Source organism: Schistocerca gregaria, chromosome 3 (assembly GCF_023897955.1).
Source record: "Schistocerca gregaria isolate iqSchGreg1 chromosome 3, iqSchGreg1.2, whole genome shotgun sequence".
NCBI lineage: Eukaryota > Metazoa > Arthropoda > Insecta > Orthoptera > Acrididae > Schistocerca > Schistocerca gregaria.
Genome location: NC_064922.1, coordinates 235,836,637 through 235,857,311, shown reverse-complemented (window position 1 = coordinate 235,857,311; position 20,675 = coordinate 235,836,637). Strand labels below are relative to the sequence as shown.

General features: G+C 37.4%; 1 protein-coding gene across 3 annotated transcripts in view; it reads right to left on the bottom strand.

Moving 5' to 3' along the window:
* Nucleotides 1-1,388: 1,388 nt before the first annotated feature.
* The window catches only part of LOC126354264 (uncharacterized), an 80,349-nt gene continuing 61,062 nt past the window's right edge, over nt 1,389-20,675 (bottom strand). For all 3 annotated transcript variants that reach the window (XM_050003790.1, XM_050003789.1, XM_050003791.1), the window contains exons 8-9: nt 17,677-17,773; nt 1,389-2,361 (exon numbers count right to left, since the gene is read on the bottom strand). In XM_050003790.1, the coding sequence (XP_049859747.1) occupies nt 2,310-2,361; nt 17,677-17,773 (149 nt within the window). In that variant the 3' untranslated portion in view covers nt 1,389-2,309. The remainder of the gene's footprint in view (nt 2,362-17,676; nt 17,774-20,675) is intronic.

Sequence of the window (20,675 nt, the reverse complement as noted above, 5' to 3'; positions counted from 1 at the left end):
AGTTGTTTTAAATATTAACTTAGATTTTTATATTATGTTATGATATATATTGACATATTTTTGGTTACTATTGCTGGAGTGTTTAACAACACACTGAAACAATATCTCTGATTAAAGGCTCAGCAAAGTAAGGAAAAACTTTGGATTGTTAATGCTGCAACACTCCCAAAATAAATGTAAATAATTAGTTAATGTTTCAAAAAGTTCCTGCTTCCAACAGTCAGTACCTTGTCATAACAACATCACGTAACAATCCAATAAATGTCCATAATGTGAACACATATGCAGTTTTCACATTCTAAATGACAATAGCTTGATGATGGAAAACCTTCTGAAAAAGTGGTTGTAAGAATATCAATATGTGATACGTGAGTGCACAACACAAAAGAAAATGTAATGTATACATTTTGTGATTAAATTACATACTGAAAGCTGTGTGGGAAGTGATTCTCATGTACAGGTCATAAAAAATTACTATCAAATTACTTCCCTGAGAAACTTTTCCATAACTATCTGCATTATACAATGATGAACAGCCAATTTCTAAACATTTTATGCAGATTTTTCCACAGAAACAACTGTCTTCCCATTGCACATATTGTCCAATGCCATATAAAAGAATTCTAAAACAATATAAAATCACAGATAATGAAAAAACAGACAAGCTTTTGCCCTAATTATCTACCAAAGCCATATAAAAATATATCTAGAGGTAAAGTCATACTTCAATGTAATTTTGAAAATGGGAAGAAGTATGCATTTCATTTCATAAAAAATATTATAGCTCATTTTTCAATTGTAATATATCCAATAATAATTAAAAATCACACCAAATCTAGAAAACAGAATAGTTAGTACACATTTGACATTTTTAGACAAACAACAGGCATTTTTCAACACACTAGGTGCCAACTTTAAGTGGTATATATATAAACTGAACTTCCAGAGAGTGTACATCTGTACACATAGCTGTTGCCAGTTTTCAAGAAATAAACTGCCACATGAAAAATATAACAACTACATCTCTTTGGGCATGTATGATCATTCACATAATGTGTCTATCTTTGTCTACAAATCTTCAGTTAATGGAATTACAGTTACTCAAGAGTGAAATGAGTAAACATCACCTAAGCAGGAATGCATTTTTTTAAAAAAAATTCAGTCAGATGTGGTAAAATACTTGTTGTTCTACACAACTTCATTAGAGACATAAGCAGTAACAGTGCAGTTTGCAATCGGGTTGAGAAATTAGAAACAACGAGAATGTTCGGCAAAGTGTACAATCGTGGGGAAATGTGAATTCAATATCTGTAAATTGAACTGGCAGTGTACCATGGGCATTCGTTGTGTGCTTCTTGTTTAAAAACTGAACTGTGTAACTACAAAAGTATATTTAACTTACTGACAATATATTATTTTGCTTAACAGATGTCTTAAATGCAAGAAAATACTCTACAAGTACAATATGAATTTGTATGAAACACTTATGAATACAGTACTTTTTTCTTAAAAAAAAAAAAAGTAATCACATTAATTCACCTCACTCTACAGCAGAGTTACAAAAGGCATCAGCAGTATTCCAGATACTCTTTATCACTTTAACTCACACTCCTTTTGATACAAAGAATTCAGGTAATATACGTACACAAACACAAATGACGATCTTAATACACCTTTACGTGAAACACGAGTTTTGAAAATGTATGCTTCTTACGGCCAGACAATTATTCATTGTTTCTATTTCACTCTCATACTTCAAATGTAACTCAAATAACATTGTAAGAAAGATTTTTTCTCAGTGCTACTTAATAACACAATGTTAAAAAAATGATCTTGTGCATATCATTTTACAAAAATTAGAAGGAAATCACATAATGATATATATACATCTGACAAAAAAATACATTGAGCTCTACAACATCTTCTGAATATAAACTATATAACAGATTCAATTTAGTTCAAATGACAATAACACAAACATAAAGCTGACCACTATCACAGCCATGTGACAGAACAAAAAAGTAACTGATTCACTAAAAATGTGATTTTGTCACTTTTAAAGTGCTTGGAATGAACAGAAACATCAGGCTGTAGCTTTACAACAATGAAAGAACTAAATGTAACACACAATCCTGGAAGTTCAAAAAACAAAATTAGAAATATGTTATTACGTACAGTCACATTACATGCCTTTTCAAGGTTTTTGACTATCACAGATATTTCCTTCATTCATCTATAGTCTTTGGTCTGACTAGAATATTGTCTGCATCTATGGCTTCAGCACGCATTGGGCTCAATGACAGATCATATCAGTCAATCTTGCGAACTGTTGACTCACAGAGATCCTCCATACTAGTTTTCCTGAAATTTTCAAAATTGAAACTAAGAAAATTGAATGTAACAATAACAGGCAAAAGCAATGACAAACAATGCTTTTCCTCATTTATTAAACAATTATTCAAAATTAATTTCACAGTACTTAAACAAAATATATTCTGGATAGTGGTCTTCTTAGACAGCTTCTGTCAAATACTACAGAAATATCACATATGAAAATTCTCACTCATTTCTTTCATTACCATCTACAGGCCTAACTTGCACATCTCTCTGAATTATTCAAAGTTTGTCTTATGAGTTTCACATTCTAATGTGGCAGAATATTTTCAGTTTTTCACATACCTTTGTTTCACTGATTTTATTTAATACATAAATGAATTACCTACTTGGTTGTCAAATTATTAGATTTCACAGTTACTAGTACTACTACTACTAGTACTAGTACTAGTACTAGTAGTAGTAACTGCAAAATCTAATTTGAAAACCAAATAGGTAATTCATTTATGTACTAAATAAAATCTGTGAGAGGAAAGTATGTGAAAAAATTGAAGTATTCGGTCACTGTAAAATGTGAAAGCCACTTTTACAGTGCTTGGAATGAACAGAAACATCAGGCTGCGGCTTTTACAACAATGAAAGAACTAAATGTAACACACAATTCTGGAAGATCAAAAAACAAAATTAGTAATATGTTATTACAAACAGTCACATTACATGCTGCTGCTGCTACTACTACCACTAATACTACAGTAGTGGTGGTGGTGGTGGTGGTGGTGGTAGTAGTAGTAGTAGTAGTAGTAGTAGTAGTAGCAGCAGCATGTGATGTGGCTGTACACAATAGTATTCTCCTGTAAACAAATGAAACTTACTAAACAAAATGTGAAGCAGTATGTCGCAAACACCGTACGCTTGTGCCAGCAATCCACTGTAAATGACTGTTCTTTCATCTAAATAAGATTTACTCACTGAGAAATGAAATCCTGAGCACACAGTCAGCAAAAATTATAAAGTAGACACCTGTGTTTTCCTGCTTACAAAAGTCAATGTTTGTTTCCTTAAAAATAGTATTTAGGGTTACAACAAAATAAAATTTCATTTAAGACTGTAGGACTTTTCTTACACTGTATAATTTAAAGTAAATATAGTGATGATAGTGTTGATCTACATATACAAACTCCACACCTTAATTTAAGTGGAACTAAATAAAGTCCAATAATGCTATGTGGGACTTGAATGCTGCCCCCCCCCCCCCCCCCCCCCTCCCACACCACCCTATTCTATGTATTTCAACATCTAACCTAAAGATCCTACAGATATGGTACCCATTTCAGTTAATCATCAAAATGGAGCATGATGTTTCTGTTTTGTAGTTGTGAGAGAGTAGAAATTCAAAAATTCTACTTGAAAAGACACACAGGTGGCTTTCTTTCCACTCATTGCTCCACAATCTTTAGCATCAATTGAAGTTGATGAGATAGACTACAAAATGAAGCTCATACCCACACATCTTCAGACTGTAGCTAGTGCACTCATTAAATTTATGATAGCTAGATACTTGAACCTTTAAGTTACTAAGAAATTATTACAATACATAAGGGGAAGTAATGGAATCACTGTTATAATGAATGAAAAATTATGTGATGTCTCTCCAATTTGGGACAGAACTGGCTTAGGTTTCTTGTTTTCAGTATATGATTGGCACTCATGCATTTCTAGGGCTTTCCATTTTGTACTATCATCCAGTGATGTTTTTAATGTTTCAAGAGCAGGGTTTGAATGGGTCAGGACCTTACTCCAAAAACAGAATTTTGTTAAAACCAGAGCAAGAAATGTATTTTCATTATATATTTCGGCCTTAAGACACACAATATGTTGGTATCCCTAGTTTGTACAAACAATGTATGTTCCGAAAATGTTCTGCAGATTTATATCTAGTTCTGGAATGGAACTGGGGATAGTAGGTAGCGTAACACAGAGTACCCAATGCAGAATGGGCTATTGTAACACAAACCACTTGCAGAACTGAAATAAAGTTCTACTTTCACCACCACTGACTTGTGCTACATGCAGAAGTCCCAGTCTTCTCTCTCCATTGGTATCCCGTTAAAGCATTACTCCATCCTCCCATTTTTCCTTGTGCTGTTCTCAAGAGGAGCGTGTCACTCAAAACAGAAGTCAGTTGAATTTCTCCAACTTTTCCTGAATTCCTCCTACCTGTTGCGTACACATCTTAGATGAAAAGAATTGCTGATAGCACTCATTAACTCATTTCATAATCTTTTTATTCCTCTCTCTCCTATCTTTTCCAATTTAGTCCTCACCATCTAAAAGGCTTTGTCTTTATCTGTAGCTGAACAGTTACTGAATATATATCGTATGGGTAGATAAAAAGTCTACTCGTCAAGCAGAGGCATGAGAAAACATCTTAAACATGCAGAAATGTGCAAGCTTTGGGTAGATAAAAAGTCTACTCGTCAAGCAGAGGCATGAGAAAACATCATAAACATGCAGAAATGTGCAAGCTTTTGGAGCAAGTGGCTACCTATTCAAGCAGAAGAGTTGAAGGGAAAGGAAGAGGGATGAAGGAAAAGGACTGGTGAGCTTTAGGAAATGGGGAGAGTAACAGGAAAGACTGGATGACTGCGATTGGGGGAATCTCTGAAGCGGAGACACCTCATACTTTCGTCCTAAAATGGGCTAGCTCTGCTACTAGAGAAATATCTACATATGTAGGGGAAATCTGTAGTCCACATCACTGCAGTGATAGTGATCTGAACATCACACTAAAGTTACGTCCACTGGGCCTCTCAAGTGTTTTTTGGAGTAAAAGACAATGTGTCTGAACCAGATTATGGTCCCTCCCTTTGCCATTCACAATGGCACATTTTACACACAATCTTCACAACATGGTAACAGTTAATACACAACACCCACACTTCATCACAGAAAAAGTCTCATCAGGCACCGGAATCCACTTCTTCAGGTCACTCAGTCCATTACACAATATTAAATTACTTCTTTGCCACAGTAACTCTGTCGAAGAGGGAGCCGAGCTACTATGATGTATTAACAGTTATGAACTTAAGCAACCACCATTTCTCAGTCCTATTGAAACAGAAGCTATGCTTAGTGAAATCCACAGACCACCACAACCACAACCACCCCCACTCAATTTGACATCCACTACTGAATATTTAAACTTTCCCATGCATTATGGTCTATACCTATGTACCTTCATTCCGCTCCTGCATGTTACCTAATGTCATCTACACATCTTCCAATATGTTGTCATCTCTTTTCTTCCTTAACTCTTGGAATACAGCAAACAACGTTCTGAATCCAGCTAGAATCCATTTGCCTGGCTACATGTCTTGATCACTTCCATTTCATTCTCATTTCAGTAACAATCGCATCTTCCACTTCTGTTTCTTCCCTGATCTATTTGTTTATTTTCTCATCAATGCTAATAATTCCCAACATGCGTCTCTCCAGTGCCCTATGAGCAATCAAGTTTTCAAATAGTTTTTGTTTTTCCATCACATACTGCAATGCCATAAGTCAAATCTGGTCATACACACCATTTATTAGGTTTTTTTCAGACACATTGAAAACTTAGTTCTGCCGTCACACTTGGCTTATTTAAATCACTCCAGTGCAGTTTTACTCTTTGTGTACTTCTCTTGCTTCTCGTCAATTACCTTTTTCCCTGTAATTGCTCTATATATAAAGACTCCACTGACATCAGCATCTGGTTTGAAAATTGTTGATGTAAAATGAAGAGGTAGCACCAAATATACAGGGTGACATTTATTGAACTATATGGAATAAAATCATCATAACTTCTGAACGGTTTGTGTTAGGATGTTTAAACTGCATGGTTGGACATGGGGCATGACGGGAATTAGTATGTGAATGCATGTACAGTTTAGCAACGACATTCACTTTCATTTGGATGGTTTTGTCAATAAGCAAAATCAGCGCATTTAGGGGGGACTGAGAATCTGCATTTCATGATCAATGTGTGACTGTGTGGTGTGCAATGTCCACTCATGGAATAATCTGTGCGATATTCCTTGATGGCATGCAAGGCGGAGCTGGACTCCATCAAAGCAGGACAGCATTTGACGTTCTGGAGGAGCACTTTGGGGACTGTGTTCTGGCTCTGGGGTATCCAGAGGCCACTGGCATGGACCTCCATTGGCCGCCATATTCTCTGGATCTGAACACTCCTTTTTGTGGGGTTATTTTAACAAGATGTACAGCAATAACACCAAAGTCATTGCTGAGCCGAAAACAGCATCGATGTTCCAACACTTCAGCAATTAATGCAGAATTTCGCTATTCGTCTGTACCACATCATCGCCAATGATGGCAGGTATATCAAACATGTCATAACCTAAATCCAAACATCTGTAGTGAAGTTTACATGTTGAATAAAGTGTGTGCACACCATAGTTTGTAACTAATTTACTTTTTCCCATATAGTTCAATAATTGTCACCCTGTATTTAACTGGTGCCTCAGGGATGATGAGCAGGCACTTGGCGAAAGAGAAAAGGGGCTCTTTAAGGGTTGAACAACATTTCTAAAATGAGAGTTTGTTGAAGGACAATGAGCTGAACTCTACATCTGGTTTAATATGTGGCCAGTATTAAACAGTATTACTAAATTAAGGAAGATATATGGATTTGTTTGTTGTAGCACTTACAAGAGGAGAAATAGATACAGTACAGATTTAGCAATATTATAACAAGTGAAAACGAAAATTATAAATAGAAAAAGCTTTGTTTTCTTCAAATCAGGCAAAGGACTGTTATTCAGTCTTAAGTCACGAAAAAGAAACACACAAATAAATATTTCAGACTGACATAATATTTATTTTTATCTGACACTCTTGAGACACCATGGTACACAAGGACCAAGGTTGCATTCCCTACACTGCCTTCTGTCATATTCTTATCAGTCTTTCTTCCCTTGATCATAACAGATTTTACAGTGATTTCACAGAATTTCTTCATCACTGCATAAAGTCAACTTCTTCTTCTTCTTCTTCTTCTTCTTCTTCGGTACCTAAGTCCTGACTGGTCCTCGTCTTCTTAACAATCTGCCGCCAAATATCTCTCTTCTTCACTTTTCTTTTCCACCATCAGATCTCTGTCTTGATAAGACTGGCCATATAGTGTCGGCCATCTAGCTCCAGGTTGGTCCTTCCTTCTGGTGCAGTACACTCTCCTTTCCATTATTCGTTTGGTTGTCCTGTTATTTGCCATCCTCTCCACATGTCCTAATCAGCATACTTTTTGAGATTTGATAAAATCTACTGTATGTTTCCTTGTATTTCATGCTTGTACCAGGTGGTTATAGTTAAAGTGCAGCTACTCATGGAGGTTCAATATGGGCTGTAATTATCATATGGCTGTGAAAGCTGGTAGATATGCTACTGCATTAATACGTAACCGATTTACACTGGAAAAAGAGAGTTCTAATTGTGGACACTAGTGCAAATCTGGTACCGTACACTGTCTGTACGACGGTTTGACAGCCACAATGTTATTTGACAAGCCATAATCTGAGTGAACATTATACCTATCAAGACTATAGGCCACGGGTTCATAGTCAAATTGTTTTATGTGAACAGTTTTTGATGTTGCTGAGCAACTGTCATACAATATTTTTTAAAGGAACACACCACCATTTGACTGTTTTATTGTTTATTTAGGTAAAACCCAGGGTTCGGCCTTTTAAGTCATTTTCAAGTATTTGATTTTGTGTCTTTAACATACACTGCAGGACACTTAACATGCTGTCAAGCTCAAAGTTGGCCATAAATTAAGAAAAATATTGGCTCCTCATGAAATGCCAGATGTAAAATCACCATCTTGTAAGAGATCAATAAATAATCGTAGGAGCAGGTCATATTCAGTAAAAACAAGTTTACATTGGTAAATAAAAGATGAGCACATGTCCTTTAAATGTAATTGTAGTGAAACCAAAGCGTATATAACAGCAATTTCAGTGCTGCATTGAGAGTGTACTGCCAACTGAAAGTTCTGAGGTGAGCTGACTGAAAGATCCGAGGAGAGACCAGATGTCATTGAACGCTTTAAAGAAGTTGATAATGAAATTTGAAGAGCTTGACGTGGCACCTGGAAGGCGTCCTGTTATTCGTGAGGTTGCAGTTTCTATATTTGACCATGCAGCATGTGCCCTAGGTAGTGCTAGTGCTTGTGCAGTATCTTGTGAATTTCCGTCTCTTGGTCAACAGTATGCATAGTTTTGCAGTGTATTTTATACTAGCACCTGTAGAGGATCTGGACAGTGCAGTAACTGAAACCTCTTGAGCTGCAAGCAACACTCACTGAAGTTGATGACATGTGGCTGGACAAAATTTTATGGAATGACAAGGCACATTTTACACTACAGGGTGCAATGAATACGCAGAACTGAGACTTCGGGATACTGTTAAACCACATATCGTGCATGAAGAGCCGTTGCAGACACCAGTCACTGTAAGTGACTGTCTGGTGTGGATTCCATAAGCACCTTTATTCTCGGTCTGTTCTTTTTTAAAGAGAATGCACCTATAGGACCTGTCAACTGTACTACGATGTCTGGATGTTGGTAACAGGTTTTTTAAATTAAAATACAGAATGTAGGTACGCTTGAACATTTTATTTTGGTTGTTCCAATATGATACATGTACCTTTGTGAACTTATCATTTCTGAGAACGCATGCTGTTACAGTGTGATTACTTGTAAATACCACATTAATGCAGGAAATGCTCAAAATGATGTCCGTCAACCTCAATGAATTTGGCAATACGTGTGACCATATTCCTCTACAGTGAGTAGTTTGCCTTCCGAAATGTTCGCACATGCGTTGACAGTGCACTAACGCATGTTGTCAGGCATTGTCGGTGGATCATGATAGCAAATATCCTTCAACTTTCCCCACAGAAAGAAATCCGGGGACATCAGATCCAGTGAACGTGCGGGCCATGGTATGGTGCTTCGACGACCAATCCACCTGTCATGAAATATGCTATGCAATACCGCTTCAACCGCAAGCGAGCTATGTGTCGCACATCCATCACGTTGGAAGTACATTGCCATTATGTCATGCAGTGAAACATCTTGTAGTAACATCGGCAGAACATTATGTAGGAAATCAGCATACATTGCACCATTTAGATTGCCATTGATAAAATGGGGGCAATTATCCTTCCTCCCATAATGTCGCACCATACATTAACATGCCAAGGTCGCTGATGTTCCACTTGTCGCAGCCATCGTGGATTTTCCGTTGCCCAATAGTGCATATAATGCCAGTTCACGTTACTGCTGTTGGTGAATGATACTTCGTCGCTAAACAGAACACGTGCAAAAAATCTGTCATTGTCCCATAATTTCTCTTGTGCCCGGTGGCAGAACTGTACATGATGTTCAAAGTCGTCGCCATGCAATTCCTGGTGCATAGAAATATGGTACGGGTGCAATTGATGTTGCTGTAGCATTCTCAACACTGACGTTTTTGAGATTCCCGATTCTCACACAATTTGTCTGCTACTGATGTGCGGATTGGCTGTGACAGCAGCTAAAACACCTACTTGGGCATCATCATTTGTTGCACGTTGTGGTTGACGTTTCACATGTGTTTCCTTAAATGACATAATAGTCTGGCGAGCAGTCCAGACACTTGGATGATTTCGTCCAGGGTACCGAGCAGCATACATAGCACACGCCCTTTGGGCATTCTGATCACAATAGCAACACATCAACACGATATCAACCTTTTCCACAAGTGGTAAACGGTCCATTTTAACACGGGTAATGTATCATGAAGCAAATATTGTCCGCACTGGTGGAATGTTACGTGATACCACGTACTTATACGTTTGTGACTATTACAGTGCCATCTATCACAAAGCGAAAAAAGTGGTCCAACTAAAACATTCATATTTCTTTACGTACTACACAAATTTGTAATAAAAATGGCGGTTCCTAAAAAAACACCCTCAGTTAATATCCGTTTGACCTACGGCAGAGCCATCTAACAGGCCAACCATAGCGCCATCTGGTTTCCCTCTTCAAGCTAGACGAGTTTTGTTCTTTGTGGTTTTTTCATTTTCATTTGATGCTTATTTTGTGAGATATTTGGTTCAGTCACTATCAATGGACCACCCTGTATACTTACATGGTGTCCGTTCTTTCAGACATGTCTGAAAGAACGGACACCATGTTAAGTACATAATTGTGTAAATGGAAGTTAACCCTTTTAGTGCCAAATACGATCTAATCGGATCGTGCCGTACGTGCGAAAAGAGCCTTGTACGATCTAATCGTACAGCCATTCACATGCACTTTTCTTCCATCTAAGGCACAGATCGTGATATATTGATGTCGTCCAGACAAACAAAGGTTGAAAGATAGTCATCAAGTACTTTGTTTCGATTGTTGATGCCAATAATCGATATTTTCGAGTTCCAAAAACAAGGTTGTTTTTCATTCATTTCGAAGGTACTATGGCGCTGCCAAGGAAGAAGTCTCATTTGCGTGCGATGTATGCCACGGAAAGTAGTGAAAGTGAGAATGATTTTGCAGGTTTTTCAGACGGTGGATCGATCTATGAGTGGTCTAGTGGTGATATCTCATCATGTGAGTCATCAATAGCCGAATCTGCACCCAGCAGCGATGAAGACGATGTTGAAGAATTGACTGCAGCCAGTGACACGTTTGCTGAAACTGGAACTGATGAGTTGGACAATCCTGCTCCTCACCGCTTCAGGTTTTTTGAATTACCAGGTCCCAAACAGGTACCAATAAATGCTATGCCAATTGCAACTGTGCACAATAATCGCAACAGAAACAAACTGATATGCTCAGCAATTTCTCGAAGCAAATGTAAACTTGTCAGTGAACTCTCGTGTGAGAAAGTGGTATCCTACCTCAGTTCCAGAAATGAAGGCTTTTGTGGCAGTAATACTAAATATGGGACTCATAAAGAAACCAACAATTTTTAGTAAGTGGTCCACAGACGAAAATATGGCGTCTCCATCGTTTTCCCAAATGTTTTCGCGTAACAGATTTCAGTTGCTCCTAAAATTTTTCCACTTGACAGACAATACAAAATTGCACCCTCCTGGTCATCCAGTGTATGACCCCACTGCAAAGTTTGATGTTATGCTGAACATTGCCAATAATGTGTTTCATCACCATTATACATCTCATCAACAGCTGAGTATTGACAAAAGTCTTGCTGGCTCTAAAACTCATTCTCAACTCATCCAGTATCTCCCTGATAAACATCATCACAGATGGGGTGTAAAGTTCTGGATGCTATGTGATTCTGTGGTGAACTACTGCCTTGAATTTTATGTGTACCATGGAGCAAGATGTGAAGCTGACAGAGTGGAGGTAAAAGAGCACAAATTAGGCTATGTAGTTATAACAAAATTACTTGCTGTTGGTAATTACATGAACAAGGGGTACCACATTTTCTGTGACAATTTCTTAATGTCAATTCCGGTAGTGGAAAAACAGTATTCCATGGGAACCTTCCTCACTGGCACAATATGGAGGAAGAGAAAATTTCTCCCACCTAATTTTCTTTCCAAATTTGACACTGGGAATGTCAAATTCTTTAGAAAGGCCTTTGTGCTTCTCTGTGACTTCAGGAAAAAGAAGTCACAGAAAAATCCAGTTCTGTTGCTCAGTTCCTCCTCTACTGCAACAGCGTCAGAAAGAAGTAGTCGCAAACGACAACCTTTGAAGAAACCTGATGTCGTATTTGAATATAACAACAATATAATAAATACATGGAAGGGATTGATTCCTCAGATATGATGACAAACTGTTATCTGGATGAGAGGAAGACGGTGAAATGATGGAAGAAAGTGGTTTTCAGCATAATTGGCAGAATGTTCCTGAATTCTTACATTCTTTATAAAGAAAAATCTATCTTCGTCTGAGAAACAACTTACACGTCTGAAATTCAACAGCAAAATCATCTGCATGTTGTCCCAGGAGTGGTTCAAGTTACAAAACGTAGCACCCACTACATGAAGGGCAAATGCACCCCCCACCCCCACCACTACATCAAGTGCAAATGCAACCCCCCCCACACACACACACACAGTGTATGGTGTAGAAATGCTACCGGGAAAGAAGGAGTGAGAGTGTGTTGTGTGCTCTACAAAAGATTCGATGTGACGATCAAGAATAATGTGAGTACTCTGTAAGAAGGGATTACATCCCAAATGTGTTGGTCAACATTTGTGTGTCAATAAATGATCCTAAAACTTGATTGGTATTATTTTCTGTTGGAACCAGTGACAAAATTATAGATGTTTTGCCCATTTCTCGTATCAGTTTTTTCTGGGTGCATTATTTTCTAAAATATGTGAAAGAAACACACAAACAGTTGTTATATTGTTCAGAATACTATGTAGATTGATAGCATGAACACAGATTTTAAGTTCAATTATATTACATGTGGCTAAATATGACTTAAAACCAAAGTCTTGATTTTTCCCATTCAAAAACTCTAATGCAAATATTGTTTTCTTTAGAAGTATGAGGCCTAATGGTGTACTCTGCTCATATTCCTGTAGCTGAAGGTACTAGCTATAGAAGAAAAAAAAAATACGGTTCTACGATAAACAGTTCAGATTTTATGGCAAGTTTAACAAACTTCTGCAATTCACTACAAAATCGGCTGGCACTTTTCAGCTGATACCTTGAAAATCGCGTGGAACCAAAAGGGTTAATAATAAAATCAAGATTATGTCTTTCTTACTTGTTTGAATTTTTCTGCCCACATCCCATTCCCAAGGGAAAGTTTCTATACATCTTTCTTGCATTCACTGTGCCAGGTTTGTACATGGTGGCCAAAATTGGGACTAATTTTTTTCCATTGTAAATGGGTTCTGCATTAACACATTAGAATATCTACCAAGCATTGCTGCCATATGATAATCAGAGCCCATAATGGATCTCCATGAATAGCTGCACTTTAGTTATAACCACCCAGTAGCTTCCTCTCCAGTCCTCTGCCTCTCACACAGGCCCACATACGTTTTGCAGGCTTTGTCTTTCAAATGCTGTTTAAAAGGATACCTAGATAGTGGAAGCTGCTGAGGGGTTTCAAACATCCATTAGGGGCCTTCTGTTTTCTTCTATCCTTGGAACTGAACAGAAGCACATATTTTGTTTTGCTTTGCTTTGTTTTCAATTATAGTGAGTCCAAATTTGCTCCTGCTGCATCCATTATTCCATATCTTTCTTTAATTGTCTTTCAATCTCTTGCCACAATTGTAATATCATTTGCATATGCACATATCTGACTGGATTTAATCATTACTATTCCTATTTCGATGAACCCTCTGCCAGTCATTTAAATGTGATTTGAAGAGTATCAATGTAGATGTAGATATTTTTTGTATCATATTATGCAGTGTTAAGTTAAAAGAGAGTGCAGGATGAATTTTGAATACTTCCCACATGGATTTAAATAAAATCAGTAAACATTTGTGGGACTGTTGTTATCAAGCTATTTCGTTAAAGCTGTTGGACATTGCTCTCATCTTGGTGTCCCTCATTGTTAACACAACTAACTTTCTTAGCTTGTCTCAAATGTCCAATTCTTTTAGTTTTTTATACAATGTAGACCTTGTTTAAATTTAACAAACAGAAATAGATATCTCGTGTCATATACATAAAAATTTTCCATTGTCTAGTAACAAACAGCTAGTAAGAAGTGCTTCTGTTTGGCTAGGAACACTTGTGTTATTCAAAAAGATTTCAGGCTTGCAGCCAGTCGTCGTTAGCTTCCATCCACGATATTTCAACTGGACAACTGCCAGCCATCCTCAGGTGAGCCATCAAAGACTGACAAAGAAATAATTTTTAATAGCTAATTCTTCTCCTTTCTAGTATAAAGTGTACGTTACTCCAGTTTTCTGGTATCCTTTCATTTTCCATACATTATCCATTAGCGCACGTATTTATGTATTTTTATAACTTCTGACACTATCCAATTTTCGCCAAGTGCACAGTTATTTATCAATTTATAAATCATTGACTTCATTTCTTGCGTAGTTGATCTATTCGCTACTTTCCTTTTCTCACTCTATATCCTCCTCCTGTTCTTGTAGATGTCTTGAACCTGGTCTCAGTTAGCACTGAGAATATCTTCAAAATATTCTGCTGAACTCTGCAATATTTTTTGGTCTCTGATTATCTTACCATATGTATTTTTAAAGGCATTTTTGTGTTGGTTGGAAATGTTTCCTCATCTTTCCTATTTCATGACGGAATTTCCTTGTCTAATTCTGTTTCTTTAGTTCTTCTGTCTCTTGGAATTTTGCTTTCAGCCATTCCTCATTCTTTCTCTTCTTTTTCTTACATATCCTATGAGCACAAAACCTAAAATCAATGACACTTCTCTGCCTCCAGTCTCTTTACAGAAAATAAAGCTATTTGACCATGAATACAACAAATAGGAAAAAGTTTCTTCTAGCCCTTCACAGACTTTTAAGCAACTAAGTAATAGCTGTATATCTGATGCACTCTGTCAGCATCAGTACCAATTATCAATGGCAATGATAAACTTTAGTTTCATGATTTCTGCTGGCCCCTTCTGCCTTTACCAGTATTCAGATGCAGCTCGTAGTTAAAGGTTCTGAGGTGGAGCTGCACCAAAAGATATACTCTAATATACGTCTCAAAAATGGATTCAGAATTTAAATTATCAGGATGAATTTCGAATACTTCCCACATGGATTTAAATAACATCCGTAAACATCTGTGGGGCTGTTGTTATCAAATGATGTTTTCCGAACAGGCAATAACCAGCCTTAAAGTGGCCCTAGATGGTCACTTATACTGTATAAAACATTGTGCAATATTATTGACATTCTCCCCACACTGTTCAGTGATAGTGTGGATTGGAGTGATGATTACAAAGACACTGCTGCTGCGATAATTGCTCTACTTTGTTGCAAGCAGAGAAAAAGGGGAGACGAGAAATTGGGTCAAGGAGCGTCAATGATCACTCACTAAAATTTGTTGAGAACCGAGGTTGAACAAAACAAAAAGATTATCATAACACTATTTGTCTCTTGATGGTAAAACGCTTGATACTTTACTAAAAATGAGTGTACTTCGGCGCTCTGTCCCCTGCCCCCCGCCCCCAAACATCTGGAATCTGGAGTATGATGTCGCACTATGTGGCTGATCACATTGAAACAATACTATGGTTTTAGCAACTGCTGTACATTCTTATGTTTGTTGTTTTAAGTACAGTATCGAAGTAATGTATATTTAACAAATACTGAGTGGATAATCATTAGTTCTCTGGGGTATAATTGCTTTTTGTGTAGCTATAAAATGTAGTTCCTGAGGCATGATGCACCTCAAACCTGCCCAACTCATTGACATAAAAAATAAACTTCACCCTCTTCCTCCTACTGGTTGAATTTTTGCTGACACTCTAATTCCATGGTCAAAATATTTCAATGGGGGATGTAACTCCACCAAGTCAGTGCTTTTCTATTGCACTTGAATACCTTGCTACTAGCAATTCTTTCAAAAACTTAAAATTTTCACGTGCAGTTTCACTTGACAGTATTTGGTACACAGTTGTGGAAACATGTCATGCAGTAAAATGTGTGCTAAACTATTATATCCGGGTGGGTAATGTAAACACACACATAAATCAAAATATCCACAGGTGTACTGCCGGTCTATAGTGTCCAACGGGCACAATAGACCGGCAGTACACTATAGACCGGCAGTACACCCGTGGATATTTGGATTATCAAATACGCCGGGAGAAACTCAAGGATCACAACACACATAAATGTCTATATAGAGATTTATTCGTAATTTTGCACCGATTTAAAAAAAAAATTGTCCTTCATAGTTTTCTGCAATTTTTTTCCCAACAAATCATGCGATCATTTCTTAAATTTTCTTTTTTGTACTTGTCTACCCTAACATCCCACAATGCTAGTAGTTATTCATACACTTTGATACACACTAATCACAATACTTTTTCATCTTGTTTTGAACTTATTTTCTACATCATAACAACAACAAACAGTGAACACACAATGATATCCACAGTTTGCACCATGCGGGAGACTGGCAGGCATATTATCAATACTGTCCACAGACAGCACAGCATTTTCAGGAAGCGCAAAATATTTTGGAAGTTCTTGATGGTCTCAATATTACAGCACACCCCTAGATGTTTATTGCAAATCAGGAAAAATTGTGCAATATTATTGAACATCTAGGGAGTGCTTACAGCTGCATCTTGAAATTTTGTTAGGTAAATGTAGCCTCCTGAAGACTCTGTTCTTTGAGTCTAAGGGTCACCAACCATTCTCCACTCAATTTTCATGTTTTGCTATGCACAATTAAAGTGCATAATCAGAGCTGCTGCACCTTTTCTATCAAACCCTGTCTCTGTATATCTCTATTATATTTTGATACGTCATCGATCAACATTTAATATTATTGTCTTGATAGTGCTGAAAATCTTTTTTTCTTTGTCATTGACAGTTCCATCCACTGTAGAAAGGGCACACTAAGTTTATAAATGTCTTACTGGAGTGGATTACAGTAGGGTAACATAAGTGGCAGCACCTAGCGACAGTTTCATAAATGATTAGAAGAAAGAAGTGTACGAAAACATGTTCCATTATGTTTAGTTGTTAAGAATTTCCTTGCTTGGTGATAGTGTTTTTGGGAAGATGTGTTCTACTAGCAATATCCTTTTTGTGAGTGTATTTTGGTCGAGGTCTTGTAAATAACTGTAGCATACTGCTAGCTGGCAAACAGTAGAATATGAATTCAGTGTAAGTTTATTGGGCAACATCTGAAAATAGTTTACATTGGAAGTGAAGGAACTCGGTGCACATATACCAGATCTAAACATAAATCAAGAACAAACCCAAGCAAGGGAGCAATGCAAAAGGATGTTCAGCCACCAGCATCACATTTCCTGATACTTTATCATAATGAACCACACTAAAACTGACTTGTGGAGACACCTGTAATGCAGTGTACCACTTAAACTGCAAAGGGGTGCCATATTTCATTCATTTACAAGTTCATCACCTAGTACTTATTTGGACAACAAACTAAGATATCTTCATTTTCATTTTGAAAAAGAGCATGTTTAAATATGGTTCTGCATTCTACATTGAACAGCGTTAGCCCACAACCTAAAAGAAGATGGCAACTGCCAATTTTTATTTTACAGAAAAGCCACACTCATTAGGAACCTTGTCAGTGACAGGACGCAATTCAATTAAGCAAGTTAGGTACTGCCTACCTGTGTTTGTCTTCATTTTTCCAGCTGCTAACAGCAATATGTGGAGGTGGTAGAAAAGAGCGAAGAGACTGAACAAGTTGAATTGTATCTACCAATGCTGTAAATCCAGAAAAGATACATGGTTTTACTGTACATTTTTAATGGTCGTTACATAAGATATCACATTCTTCTAGGCATACAATTAACCAATGTGATTATACTCAGCATGACATATTATCTAAAAAACAGCATATGACTTTCATGGTGTAATGCCAAAATTGTGCACACACCATGCTAGGAGTAATGCAGTTAACCAGATTGTAACTTTCAATATGAACTACATATATCACTAATTATCTCCATTTATTAAATGATAAAAGATAGTACAAATACACACACACACACACACACACACACACACACACACACACACACACACACACACGTCTACATTTTTGATAGTGACCAAAGAGCTTCAAGTGTACTGAAGAGTGTGTGTGTGTGTGTGTGTGTGTGTGTGTGTGTGTGGTTAAAGGGACAACTAACTTTGTGGTTATAACTCAAACCAATGATGCATCACTGAGACGGTGGCATAAAATGTTCAGCAATCATGAAAAGTAATGAGCTGTATCAGCCATTTATCTATTAAACAGTAACAAGCGAAAGGATATGCTGATTTCATTTCAACCTATTAAGATAGGCCATTATTGAATTGTACTCAGGGTTGCCACAAATTTCCCCATGTGAAATTCCATGGTATTTCCCTGATCGACAAGTTTCTGCATTTATACCAGACAAATTTTGAGATCTCAAGTATAAGTGAAGACATAAGTTGACAAAAAATGGAAGGACTTCTGTATTTATTCGCCATATGAGCAAAAATCTTGAGTACTAAGATCAACATCTTTTGTAATGAACTGTTTTTAGACAGAGAAAGCAAGCCAAATGGTACATGTGTTTCATTAAGACCACTATTGTTACTTCAATAAAAGGAAACACATTTGGTGACACACAAATACACATTTCGCTGGAGCTACAATACAGATTTAAAATACCTTCACTGATTTCAAAAAGAACTTCAGAAAACAGTAGGCCCCTTGAAAGAAGTGTATAAAGCAGGGAAGAGTTATGTAAATCAGTACTACAGGTGACCACAAATAAAATGTTGGTTCTACTATGTTCAGTTATTGTCAGTTATTACCCATGGCGCTGTGTCTATTATTTTACAGATATTGTCTGATTTTTTTCATTTGAGAAATAAATGAGTACATAGCAGACAAACAGCCAGTGACTGCCACAATTTTCTTCTTTTTATTGTCCATACTTTCTAATATATAAGTTATTTTCAAAGTGCCAAAATGTACCAGAACAAATAAAATGCCTATAACACACCGCACTGAACAATTTACTTGTGGTGAGACACTCGCAATTCCTGAAATCCCTCGCTCGTGGCCTCTGGCCTGTCAAGGAGCACCACAGCCCTGGGACCTTGGATAAACCAGAAAACTAGCCGCATTATGCCACTCACAAACAGACCCGGCCTGTGGACAGATCGGTGAGACTTGCAGGGCTTTCACATTAGTTGGGAAGCTAAGTGCTAAGTGGGCTTGAGATCGGCAGGCCTGATTTGTTAAACATACCCACAGAAATGGCCTGTGGGTTTGTTCCATCATGGAAGTCCACTCATGTGGCCAGCTATTCATGTGTCACAGACACCATGTTGGTGAAATGACACTGTGCTGATCAATCCATGCAACAGATAACTTGCGCAAATATTCTGAGAATCTATAATAATGAGGATAGGTAGCAACCCACTGTACAGATGGTCACTGAGCCACAAACAGGCACAGAAAAGACAATCACACTTTCACAACTAAATTTTGAGCCTTAGCTTTTGCCACAAAATGAGAGCGCACGCACTCTCTCTCTCTCTCTCTCACACACACACACACACACACACACACACACACACACACACACACACATATTCACATAATCACTCAAACACAACTCATGCACACATATGACCACCATCTCCAGCAGCTTTTTCGACAATCTCTGAGAATCAGATTCAAATAAACCATTCCTCACGCCTCCCTGCCTCTTGTCGGCAGCTGCTAGGCTAGTGCCAAGATGTGGTGGCAGCACTGACTGCAAGCTGAGGGAAGCGGTAGGAAAGGGAAAAGCAGCAAGAATGAGGGAGTAAGAAGTGGCGCATGTACTCAGCTGTGTCACCCAGCGACGATGCATGACATCTCAGTAAACAAACCATTTCATCTACTGAGACGAAAACAAGATTTTCCAGTGTTTTTCTTTTTTTTCCAAATTTTCCTGAGATGTTTGAAATTCCCTGATTTCCAGAACTTACGGCAACCCTGGTACTGCACAATTCACAGAATTTGTATATTATTTGTTTATTTATTCATTATTCATACTATTCCAGAAAATCTTGGAGTTAACTTCCAGTAACATCTCTAGAACAAACTGACTTAACCATTTATCAACTTCCGGCCTTATACACAAATCAACTGCAGTGATTTACAAAGATCACAGCCAACAAAAAAATAAGTACCTGTTAATGTAAGACCACAGTTGGTATAAGAGCACTGTTTCTTTAATAATTTGGTAACATGAGTTGGTTGTTTTTTAATAAAAAAAACGAAACCAGTCTTTTTTTGTAGCTAAGTGCTTCTATGTGTTCTTTAAAAAAGAAATCCTGTGTAGTGTCAGAAACAAATCACCAGATTTTACAATCAGGTACCTTGACAAGTTATGGGCACTGTACAGCTGGAAATCAGGGAAAGTAAGAAAAGTGAAAATTTGTGAGTGTAAAAAGACTGGCTTTCCCAGTAAGATGACCTGTACATTGTGTGTTATATTTTGGCTTCATCAGCAGAAGGAACAGCATTAAACAGAGTTCTCAAATTAAAAGATGCTACAAGTTTTCCATTGTGGAGAATAAATGTGATGTTCATGGCAAAGGGACTTGTCGGATATTTTACCAGTAATATCTATGTGGG